The 12543-nt window shown below is 41.9% G+C and overlaps 1 protein-coding gene across 27 annotated transcripts in view; it reads left to right on the forward strand.

Moving 5' to 3' along the window:
* Positions 1–12543, forward strand: part of Dlg2 (discs large MAGUK scaffold protein 2) — a 1777227-nt gene that overhangs the window by 1505732 nt on the left and 258952 nt on the right. For all 27 annotated transcript variants that reach the window (XM_085683002.2, XM_085683004.2, XM_085683006.2 and 24 more), the window contains one exon: positions 1509–1611. In XM_085683002.2, the coding sequence (XP_085539128.1) occupies positions 1509–1611 (103 nt within the window). The remainder of the gene's footprint in view (positions 1–1508; positions 1612–12543) is intronic.

Genomic DNA, 12543 nt, shown 5'->3' on the forward strand with positions numbered 1-12543 from the left:
ACTATAAAGCCTCCAAGCCTGTCTCTAATGATGTACTTTTTCCAGCAAGGCTGAACCTCCTAAAGTTCCATGATCTCCCTTCCCCAATACTGCCACTAGCTGGGAATCAAGTATGCAAGCATGTGAGCCTACTGCTAGAGCGGCTTTAGACCCTACTAGCCTAACCATTCCTTCCTTCCGAAGTAAAAGGAAACAGGTTCAGGGAGAATTATGATATGGCAGTCATTCATTTAATGGTCAGCACAGTGTGCCAGGCCTAGCACAGTGAACGCCCCCAAACTAATACATAGCCAATGCTTGCAGAAAAATATTCACCAGGATAGAACTCCAGAGGAAAAGGCAAAAGAAACTATAGATGTTAATGGGGAGACATTAATAGCATTATTCTGAGGGAACAAGAATGTAAAGTTGAAGATCACAGGTGAGCCAAGCCAGTTAGAAAAACAAAGCGGTAACCACGCCCTTCCTTTAACTACTCAGAGTCTCTAGTAAAGACAGTTGCCCACAGCCAAAGCAAGAGAATGTACTGAACGTGCAGATGAGCTGAGCAACTTCTCTTGGATGTAGCATCCTGCTCTGTGTACAAAAGGAAACACAGTGAAGGTGCCATCTGTGTTACTTAGAAAGCCAGACTCGCTGTGTTTTCGCTTCCGTCAGGTAAACTTCTTGTTCTCCTTCGAGCCTTCTCCGAGGGACACAGAGCACTGGGCAATTGTATCCTGATGACTTATTGGCCCTATTGTTTGGAGGAAGATTTCAGCTTTGGCTTCTCATTGAATTTGACTTGCTGATGATTTTATCCTTCCCGGCAGAGTCTAGGGCTTGTTTTATAGATGCTCTGCCTCTCTTCCAGTCTGGGCTCCAAAACGGGACTTAGCGACAGCAGAACAAACTCCAGGCACCCCTTATTTCATTTTGTCAGAATTCATTATGGAATTGGGCATGAGAAATGGGGCAGTCGAGTTTATTTTGGAACAGGACTCAGGGCTGTCTCACCATGCTCCATATGACAGGACTAGGCACATACCCAAAGAGAGGGCTCTGGCAGCAAGCCAGCCCCATTCCCTACCGTCTCCCCAGAACGACGTCTGAATGTATGAATCTGTCGGCACGCACTTGTCTGTGGTACTACATGTGTCTCTCTTCATTATCATTTTCCCCACCCCTAATTTTAAAGCCAATCTGCCCCAGAAATCTGGGAAACCCACGGGAAAATAGTAACACACACACTAAGACCCTTGTGGACAGAGATAGACAAAATATTTCCAACCCAGCCAGGCTGTGCCACAAACACCGGATAAAATTGCATACCCCTGCTTTCTAAAAGTAATCATGACTAGGAAACTTCCTGAACTAAGAAACACCTCAATGAGAAATGGAGGATTCTTGTTTTGAGGGATGGGGCATAATTTTAGATAGCTTATTAATTTTGGAAAACTTTTTTCTGCTGTCTGCATTCTGTCGGTGAGAATGAGACGTTGTGCCTAAAACTCTGGTCTGTCTTCTAGGTGAATGGCATCGATCTCCGTGGAGCCTCTCATGAGCAGGCAGCTGCGGCACTGAAGGGGGCCGGGCAGACGGTGACAATCATAGCACAATACCAACCTGAAGGTCAGTCCACATTCATGCTCTGACTGTTCCAGAATGGCTCTTTGTGGCTACATTACGGGTTGCCAGTGCCGATGTTGACCACAACCAGGAATATTTTTATTAAACTACTTACGGTGGAAACTTGATTAACGTCCCCCAAATCTCACAAAACTGTTATCTCTAATCTTCCAGGAAAATGTTGGGCAGTTAGAAAAGCTCATATGAACACATGAACTCAAAACCCTCCAAAACCAGAGCCAGCTTTATTGCATTTATCGTCGCTTCTAGTCACCAACAGATACTGGAGAAGCAAATTCCCTGTTAAGTAGACCACTGCTTCTGCTCAAGGGAATGCCTTAATGCTAATAAGTCTTTCAATGTTCCACCCACTTCTCAGCTACGCCGTTCTCTGGGATCAATCACTGAAAAGAAAAAAGACAGGTGCTTGGAGAGATGCCGCCGTTACCAGTTGGATTGGCCAACTGTGCATTGATGACATATCCCAAATGGGATTAGCTCTTTCTTCATTTAGATATCTGTTTATTATTAGAATGATTCTTAGGGATACAACTGGGAAGTGAAAATTGTGTGTGTGTGGTGTGTAATGGTCCTTTGCTAATGAAACATAAACACAACACAGTGGAGTTAGATCTTGTGCCATAAGAAGAGGACTATGACTTCCATCTTCACAAAGTGCAGGTTGCTTGGCTAGGAAAGGAGCGAATTCAAAAGCTGGGGATGCAACTGCAAGCTGTGAGAGACGAGCTCCGAGCTTCGAGAGCGGGGTGTAAAGAACTCCTTTGTCCTTTCAGATGATTTCTCACTAACATCTTGTCACTGCGTGTCCTATGGAAAGTTGACGTTTGGGTCCTGTCTACGGCAGCCTAGATCTTATCATTATAGATAGAACAGCATACTCTACAAAGGAATAAATAAAATTCTTTCTTGTGCCTATTGCCGTATTGGTTTGGTTTGCTCCTGTCTTTAGAATCAGAATTTGCAAGCAAGTTGAACAGTTTAGTGAATGCCCGGGCCTGTCAGTCTGTGTCATGTGGCCAAGGAACTGGTAAAGAGAGCATGTCAAGCATGGTGGTCAAAGATTAGATGCGTGATGAGCACACGCTTTCTAGATCCTGCCAGGAAGTCTTTGTGCTTCTTTTTTTTTAAAAAAAAAATACTTATTTAATATGCTTTGGTGTTTTTGCCTTCATGTCTGTCTGTGTGAGGGTGTTGGATCCACTGGAACTGGAGTCATAGACAGTTGTGAACTGCCATGTGGGTTCTGGGAATCAAACCCTGGTCCTTTGAAGAGCAGTCATTGCTCTTAACCACTGAGCCATTTCTCCAGTCCCCTGCTGCTTCTTAAATATTGGTGCATTTTTCCCCAAACAGGAGTGTTTCCGAAAGTATCTATTATAAAACAGAAAATGGATTAGAATAATTTAACAAATTCTTTATCAATCCTAGTGAGAACTGCTTCATACTATCTTCCATGTTTTCAAAGGCCCCTTCCATTCTTGAACTCTAAACCCTTCGCCATCCGGCAACACAGGGATTAAAGTCCCTAGCTGTTTTTTTTTCTGTTTCTGAAACTGCTGCCTCAGATAATTCCACAGACTAATATGATGCCTTGTATCCTGGTTATACTACCAGAAAGCTTACTCATTGAGCTAGTGTTTAAATAACCTTGAACTGGTTGATTGCGAGCGCCGGAGCTTAAGCTGAAGCCACCACATCCTAGTTCCACAGTGTAAATCTCCAGGCTTCCCCCTGGAACTTGCCCCAGCTTCCTGTTAAGTGCTGCACTCCAGAGGAATAACAGACTCCACTCCATCAAGACGCCCATGAAAAGCGTGTCCTACGAATTACATCCATTGCCGGCCATAACAAAACCTGCCAATGGCAACAAGCATCTTTCGCAGCATCAGCCTACAGAATGCATTTTCAGGATGATGGCCCTGATTTAATGGGGCCTCATGTGCCACAACTTTGTCAGTGTTGGAAAGGAGGCAGTAGCAACAGGAAGAAATCAGTTATGTTCTCCCTTTTGTAAACTTTATGGGTAGTCAAGCCTGAAGTGAACTATTCTTTGGAATGAACGATTGATTGGATTTTTGTTTTGGTTGTCTAAGGACATTTAAATTGCAAAATAGCTTAAGGAAATAACAAACAATTTACTTTTAAATTAACAAGTGAATTGAAGAGTATGCTATGAAGGCTATGAGATTTCATTAGAGAAATCTTTTTTCTTTCTGTCTTTTTTTCTTTTTTTTTGACACAGGGTTTCTCTGTGTAACGGCTCTGGCTGTCCTGGAACTCACTTTGTAGACCAGGCTGGCCTTGAATGCACAGAGATCCATCCTCCTCTGCTTTCTGAGTGCCAGGATTAAAAGTGTGTGCCATCACCATCTGGCTTGTTAGAGAATTCTTATCCGGCCTCTTTCATTTCTGTCAGTATTGTAACCTTGGTAATAATACTGAAATGTTATTACATGACTTTTTTTTCGGTTTTGGATTTGGTTTTTTGAGACAGGGTTTCTTTGCGTAGCCCTGGTTGTCCTGGAACTCACTCTGTAGACCAGACTGGCTTCAAATCATAGATACCTACCTGCTGGGATTAAAGGTGTGTGCCACCACCGCATGGCTTATTACATTTCTTTTGGAGTAGTCAAGAACTAGACTTTTAGGCTGAAGAACAGATCATTGGATGAAGAGCTTGCCTCACAAGCCTGAGGACTTGAACTCATATCCCTAGAATCTACATAAACCCAGGCCTGGTAGTGTACATCTGTGATTCCAGCACACCTACAAAATGATGGGAAATGAAGAAAGAATTCCCTGAAGTTCACAGGCAAGCCTGGTATATACACTTACAAACAAGAGATCCTGACTCAAGTAAAGTAGAACTTGGGTCTGGCATTGATGGTTATTCTCTGACCTCTACTATACCCAATGACATGTGCCTACCTGCACTCACACTCATATATACACACATGTATCACATACACACACAGGAGAAAGAGAGAGAGAGAGATAGAGAGGAAGAAGAAGAAGGAGGAGGAGGAGGAGGAGGAAGAGGAGGAGGAGGAAGAGGCAGAAGCAGAAGAAGAAGAAGAAGCAGAAGAAGAAGAAGAAGAAGAAGAAGAAGAAGAGGAGGAGGAGGAGGAGGAGGAGGAGGAGGAGGAGGAGGAGGAGGAGGAGAAGGAGGAGGAGACTGTGCTTCTAGTAAATACATTTTCAGTCTCTTTCAGGTGACTTAATGGGGAAGCCACTGAATACTTTATTCAACATTCCTAGATACTTAGGAATTTTGTCTTCTACCTCAAGTATATCGCATGCTATTCATTCCCAAGTAATTTTTTTACCTTCTAAATAAAAATACTTTATTATGCATAATGAAAACCAGTTCCTAATGAATACGAACAACATTTATGGTAAAAACCCTATCTCTAAGAATCATGAAATGGAGCAGCTGGAGTCGTGGCTCGGCGGCTAGGACTGCCTAACACTCTGCTCTAGTGCCCGAGGACGCGGGTTCAAATCCCACCTGGTGATAACGATAATCAATCGTTATCAATTATCAGAAAAAAAAGTTTAAAAAAAAGAATCATGAAATGGTATAGAGAGGATAAGCCTGCAGGGTCCATAACAACACAGAAATAGCGTAGCGTAGAAATGTGGGAATGGAACGACTCCTTGACAAATGGGTGAGATTTGTATTAGAAAGAAGGGGGAAAGAGTATCTTGCTGAGCTTCAAGATGGATGGTGGTTACCTGCAAGCAAACGTTATCTGTGTTCTGCTCACTGATAAGTCTCCCTGGTGCTGTGACAGGTATTTCTTCAAGAGTCGCTAAACTCGTGGGTGAGAGATTTATAAACCTCAATATTTGTGTTTCCACTCAAAGATATTGGTGGTCAGAGGGAGCCCTAATATTTATTTTCTTGGACTTTTCACTTTTGTTCCAAAGATAGAAAAAAAAATTACTGAAGGAAAGTATGATGTAAAATACCAACTGTTAAATTTCTATAGTTCTTAGCACGGATTTTCAAATAATTATAGTTATTATAATGTAGCAATAAATGTCTTCTCTGGTGAGTTTTGTGCTACAAAATGAAGCATTGTTTATGTACAGTTCTACTCAGAGGGAACGTGGTCCCTTTCCGCTACATCATCCTGTCCACCGTCCCTCTCACTCAGTGTGCAGTGCACAGTAGCCGTGTCTGCTCGTGTAGACAGTGTGAGGACCTGCTTCCCTCCACCCTTTCTTCTTCAGCAGGGTGCTCAAATTCCTGAAATTAAAAGCCAAACACTTGCTATGTGAAGTTGAATCAGCCCGCTCATGATTTCACTTACAGATTCAGCCCATCGATACTCTTTTCTCTTTCTGGACTCTTCCTATGCTCCCAGGGAAATGACAGACCAGTCTTCCTTATGTGTCAGACGGTGGCAACCAGCACAAAGAAATATAAAGTGAAGATGGGAGTGGCAGGAAAATATTTAGTGATTCTGGAAAATTGCGTTGATGAGATATCACAGAGACAACTGGATAAGGAATTTATTGAAGTACCCCTCTACCAGATTGGTACATGGGCCAGCAACATAGACAAGTGTTAACCCAAATTTCACAAGCCAGCGTTTGCAATTTACCAAGAGGCCCAGATGATTTGTGTTCATATGAAAGTTTGAAAAGTGGCTCTGGTGTACTTGGGTCCATGAAAACATTGTCATCTGATACCATCATGTTCACTTCCTCTATCTGAAGCACTAGGAGGTCACATAAAGCTGTATCAACTGGTTTTATTTCTGGGGCGTGTCATTCAATGATCGGTCCTAACCCATTAGTTTTGCTAGGGATGGATACAATGGCAGGGGATTTCAGAAGCCTCTGTGTCTTCCCTCTAAGTATAGATTATCAAGGAAGATCGTGTTTTTGCTAGAACTCCGTAGTTAGTGAGACACTGAACCTAGTCACGTGTCATTGGCTATAGTGTGGCCTCTACTAAAGGTAAGGAAAGAAACAGGAACGGGGGATGAAGAAAGAATGAATCCCTTCCTGGCAGATGCCTCTGTAGATCAAGGCAAAGTTCTTAATGCATCACTATAAAAATTCTTAGAGTAATGTATTATTTTTTTAATCAGAAATTCACTTAAATAAACTTGCTCATACCTCCTAAGTCATAATGTTAACTCCAAAGGAATAGAATGTACTTCTTTCATAAAAGTGTGAAACCCTGACCTTACTAGGACTACCTATTGAATAGAAGCTCTAAGTTAATATGTAGCTGAAGAAAATAGGTTCTGTAGCCCAAAGATTCTCAAAAATGTGGGCATCTACACTGTAGAAGAAGCATGTTCTACAATGTTTACATTGTAAACATTTACATGTAAATGTTTACATTGTGTAATCCTTTCTTAAACCAATGCATCTGCAGGTTTGTGTGTGTGAGTGGCTGTGGCATGGAAGAATGTTTTAGCAAGGCAAATAATTGTATCCTAAATGCCCAGGCAAGACTGGAAAAATCCAGCTATGAAATTGGTCAGAAATTATCCCAAATCATAGAGAGTGTTTAAAAATGCCCAGACTCTGGCCTGGGATTGGAAAGCTTGCTTTCTAGTATAGACCTTATGCTATTTCATCCTCAGGAGCCTGTTTTCTCTTGTGTTTTTAAATGAATAAGGTAGGTGGGATATTTTCACAAGAACCTACATATATATTAAATTCAGACTCAAAAATAAAAGGATCCATGATCTCAGGTGATAAAGGAGCATTAGCTCCATGGTTTGAAAGTTTTTGCACAAACATTGTATCTTTTCTTCATACTTCCTACTGCACAAGAGTAAATTAACGAACTGGAATCTGTGTAATTTAATTCCAATCACTAAGAAATAAAAAATTTAAAGTTGTTAGGATCCTTCAAGATGAGTTCTTCTGGTCTTCCTAAGACGTCCTGCAGGACTGCAGCCCGGCAGTGTACAGATAGGAAGGGGCTCCGTCTGTTCCTGAAGCCAAGGCCAGCTGAGCAGTTCCTCATCTCCTTATTTCTTTGAATCTACTATAGTTGCTGGCAAATCTCTGTGCCTAAGCGGAGTCCAGAAAGATCTTTATCATCTGAGAACATAAATGGGTCGAAACTTCTTAGAGTGGGTCAGGGCTTCCTCGTTTTATTAACACGTCTAGCTGATAACTTCTAATTGTCGTTGTTTGTATATCGTGGTTAATATCACATGTGTAAGCAACTATTTTTAATTTAAAAATACATGCCAGACTGGAACTACTAATACTTTACTAAACAGCTCAACTATATCACGAGTTCTTCTTTTCCATTATCCCTCACCCATGGGCTACCCTTCCTCCAGCTAGCCATCCATCCACTAAATCATCCCTCATCAATGAGCTCATCCTTGCCTGCTCTAAAACGTCCAGCATAATACATTTCTAAATATGTTTCATTAACTTGGGCTTTATTAATGAGTAGTATATAATAATTTTTAGCGAAGGTAAGTTCACATGATACTAGAATTTGTATCGCTTAGCAATGTGTTTCTCTACAACCATATCTCTGTCTCTCTGTTTCCACTCACCCAACACACACACATAATAGGTAATACGTAGACCAGCAACTAAAAACTCTGCTAAGGGCTAGAGAGATGGCTCAGAGGTTAAGAGCACCACATGGTACACCACACGGTGGCTCACAACTCTCTATAATGAGATCTGGTGTCTTCTTCTGGCATTCAGGCAGAACACTGTAGACATAATAAAACAAACAAACAAAAAACTCTCCCAAGATGCTCCTTCAATCAATGTGCCCTTTCCACAATCTCTTGTTTCATCCCTGCTCTCATCTACAGGTCATGACTATGCAGTGTGTAAATCCATGAGAGTTTCTCTCCATATACCCTGACGATTAATGATGCTGAGTCTGTCTTTTTATGCCAAAAGCCCACTCTGAACCTGAGCAATTCAGCCAGAATAGAAGCAGGCACCACTTTTTAACTCAGAAAGCTCCACTGACCTCGCTGTCTGCTATTGAAATGTTAACTATCAAACTCACATCAAAGCAACAAAAATATGCTGTTGTTTTTGTTAATTTGGAAGCGGGGAGCTCTTGGCCTCCTCTAAGATAAATTACTCACTGCTAGAAGGAGCCAAATATTCCATGTGCTGGAAATATCCTGAAAAATCAAGTTCCTTAGATCCACACCTACCATTTGCCATACTTAAATCAAAGGCTTGGAAAGAAATGACTTTAAAAGCATTCCTCACTATATTGCTACAGAGAAAACCATCGTTACTAGCCAACCCTTTCAGTTCATACAGAAACTCAGGTTTCAGAAGACAGTGTGGAAGAGGGATGCAAACCCAGGCGAATTAAAATACCTAGGAAACTCAGTTCATATTCCTGGCGTTCAGTCGAGTTGACCAAAGCATCTGATTGAGTAGCCTCTTGCTTAAGCTGGTTTCAAAATTTAGAAGCAGGTAATGAAGCATTTGTTTCTCCAGCCCATTAGTCTCTAGCTAGTGCCTTATTGATCATGCTCAAGACACACCGCCTTTCTGAACCCTGGTTCCCTGTGGTGAGAGATTGATTTTGGCAGTGTGGGTGGAGGCTGGTGGGATGGTAGGATGAGATTCAGTCAGATAAAACCCTGCTGGCCTGAAACTAACAATGGCAAGATTATTCTTTAGACTCTTGATCTGACATTGTATGAAATTTAAATTAAGCATGTTATGAAAGGAAAATATAAAATTACAGTAAGCAGGTAATTCCTAAGTGTCCTCTTTCTATTTCTTATCTTTTAAAGGTGTAGAAATTCTGCTTTCACAAACTCACAGAAAGAGAGGATTTGTATCTGTAAGTTGCTCTGTGTTCAATAGAATCTGAGCTTTTTATGTTTCAAGTTTAATTCAAATAAAAGCGCTTCTTTCTTTTAGGGAGTTTTAAATCAACAATTTACTGTACACGGCTCTTAGTTTATAGGTCCATTGTATCCAAAGCTTACTAATTTCATAAATTAAACTATAATTCCCGAGCCTTAAAATAAATTGATGGAGTCTAAAAGCAAGTAAAATGAAAAAAAAATCTATTTCGGGAAATCAAGTATACAGAATGCTGAAATAATGGCAGTAATCTGAATTCTCAGAATTACAAATAGGAGCAGGTTTTCTATAGAAAAGTCAAGTCTAGGGAAGATAAAGTGTCCATTTTTAGTGCCCGTTTTTAATATGGCTCATGGAATGCTAATCCAAATAGGATTCCTGGTAGACTCATTGATTCTACCGGCTAAGTTTCTAAAAAAAACAAGAATATCCAAACTATTTTAGTTCAAGATGACTTCCCTTTGTTGCTGTTGTTTTGTTTTATTTTGTTTTTTTTTTTTTTTTTTTTTTTTTGTTTTCCAAGACAGGGTTTTTCTGTGTAGCCCTGGCTGTCCTGGAACTCACTCTGTAGACCTTGTCGGCCTCAAACTCATAGAGATTCACCTGCCTCTGCCTCCCTGGGATTAAAGGCGTGCGCTACACCACACACACACAGCTCTCAAAATGACTTCCTTAAGCCCCTCTCTGTTTGCTCAGAGACAGCATTTCCCCACTGCTAGGAGTAACTTCCTTTATTAATAAGAGTGGCACACACACTGGGGACATTATGCAGTGGCAGAGCAAAACTCATTCCTTCCGTCTTCATTCAGCTGACATTCATTAAAGGCTTCCAATAAATGGCAGGCAGCCCTGGCTATAAGAGGCTGAGCGGTAGGAATCGCAGGCATGGCTAATGGGCCTACAGTCAACCAAATGAAACCTCACCGGAGTGTGATCAAAGCTGTCATGCCTACTGTAGAGACAGAAAGGAACATGGATGTTGACCCTTAGCACCTAGATACCCAAGTGTGTGTAAAACAAGACCAGAAAGAATTCCATGACCTAAATCGGAAGGCCAAGAAAGCAGCCTCTAATATTCTCTCTTCTCTGAAGGGTGAGGAGGGGCTAACTTTTCAAAGCAGAGCAGAAGACATGATGAGGAAGAATATTTTTGGAGGGAAATATCTATGAATTCAGTTTCTGGGGGAGAAAGGACTGGAGGCCCTGAAATCAAACCAGAGGAAGCTGGAGAAGCACAAGATGTAAGACAGAAGAAAGAGGCAGGCTGTGCCCCACAAGATGTAAAGTTTGGGTCTTCCTCTGAAATCAATGATAGGTCACTGAAATGTTTTAAATCCCAGAGTGGTGGGATTAAAATTGCTCTCCAAAAGATGTCTACCAAATGGAAAATAGTTCAGCAAGCACAGTATAGACCAGAGTAGACCACAGAATCTCCAATCTAGGGAATATTTTTTTTATTTATTTATAAAAATTTCCACTTCCTCCCCTCCTCCCAATATCCTCCCACTCCTCCCACCCCCTCTCCTCCTCCCTCTCCAGTCCTAAGAGCAGTCAGGATTTCCTGCCCTGTGGGAAGTTCAAGTTCCTCCCCCCTCCCTCCAGGTCTAGGAAGCTGAGCATTCAAACAGACTAGGATCCCAAAAAGCCAGTACTTGCAGATGAAACAAGTCCCAGTGCCATTATCAATGGCTTCTCAGTCAGCCCCCATGTCAGCCACATTCAGAGAATCCGATTTGATCACATGCTCGTTCAGTCCCAGTCCAGCTGGCCTTGGTGAGCTCTCCTTAGATCAGTCCCCTTGTATCAGTGAGTGAACCTTCCCCTCGCGGTCCTGACTTCCTTGTTCGTGTTCTCCCTCCTTCTGCTCCTCATTTGGACCTTGGGGGCTCAGTCCAGTGCTCCGATGTGGGTCTCTGTCTCAATCTCCATCCATCGTCGGATGAAGGTTCCCTCTGATCCTGATTTCCTTGCTCATGTTCTCCCTCCTTCTGCTTCTCATTTGGACCTAGAGAGTTAAGTCCAGTGTTCCAATATGGGTCTCTGTCTCTATCTCCATCCATCGCCATATGAAGGTTCTGTGGTGACATGCAAAATATTCATCAGTATGGTGATGGGCCAAGGCCAGTTCAGGTACCCTCTCCTCTGCTGCCCAGGGAACGATCTGAGGACCTCTCCTTGGACCTGGGAACCTCTGGCAGTGACATCTGTCACCCCATTGATCACCAGGGTTGATTCGGCTGATCTGGCTGGCTAGGCGGGTGTCCCCTTCCTCCCTCACCGCTCCATGTGCGTCCCTCCCGAAGCTGCGTGCTCGATAGAAGAGGAAGACCTTCCCCGAATAGAGGAGGACCAGTCTTGGCTAGAACCTCCAAACAATCTAGGGAATATTAATTTTCCACGGCCTCCAGTGAATGCCCAATACCACAGAGATCTATAACTACATGCAATGAAAAACTATATGAATTCTCTTTCTTATCTCTCTATATCCACCCAAAATATCTTAACTCTTGGGCTCACAAAGTGGCTCAGTATGTAAAGGTGCTTGCTAGAACCCTTATATGTAAGTTTAATTCCTGGAAGCCACACAGTAGGAGAAAGCAGACTCCTGTAAGTTATCCTCTGACTTCTACTGTGACGTGGTACATGGACACCCATACACATACAAGTACACACAGAGACATACACACATACAACAAATAAATTTAATATTAGAAACTTACTCTTAATTCCTTATTGCACCATGACTATTTTTGGATGGTGATTAGCCATGAGACATTGAAAATGCACAAAGAGTAATGTGACTATTCCAGAAGAGAAAAAAATGTTGACTAGATCAAAGATGTAGCAAAACAGGAAGAAACTTAGACAGATTCAAGAAGAGAATAGGTAATAAAACCATTAGATTCACAGATAGGTTTAATAAAGATACAGAAATTCAGTTGGCCTCAAAATGCACACCTGTAATCCCAGCAACTGGAAGATGGAGGCAGGAGACTCATGAGTTCACAGTCATCCTGAGCTATACAAGATGTATGTGTCCCATGTAAAATAAAACCTAGTGAGAACTTT

This window comes from Myodes glareolus, chromosome 24 (genome assembly GCF_982192425.1).
Source record: "Myodes glareolus chromosome 24, mMyoGla1.1, whole genome shotgun sequence".
NCBI classification, from domain to species: domain Eukaryota; kingdom Metazoa; phylum Chordata; class Mammalia; order Rodentia; family Cricetidae; genus Myodes; species Myodes glareolus.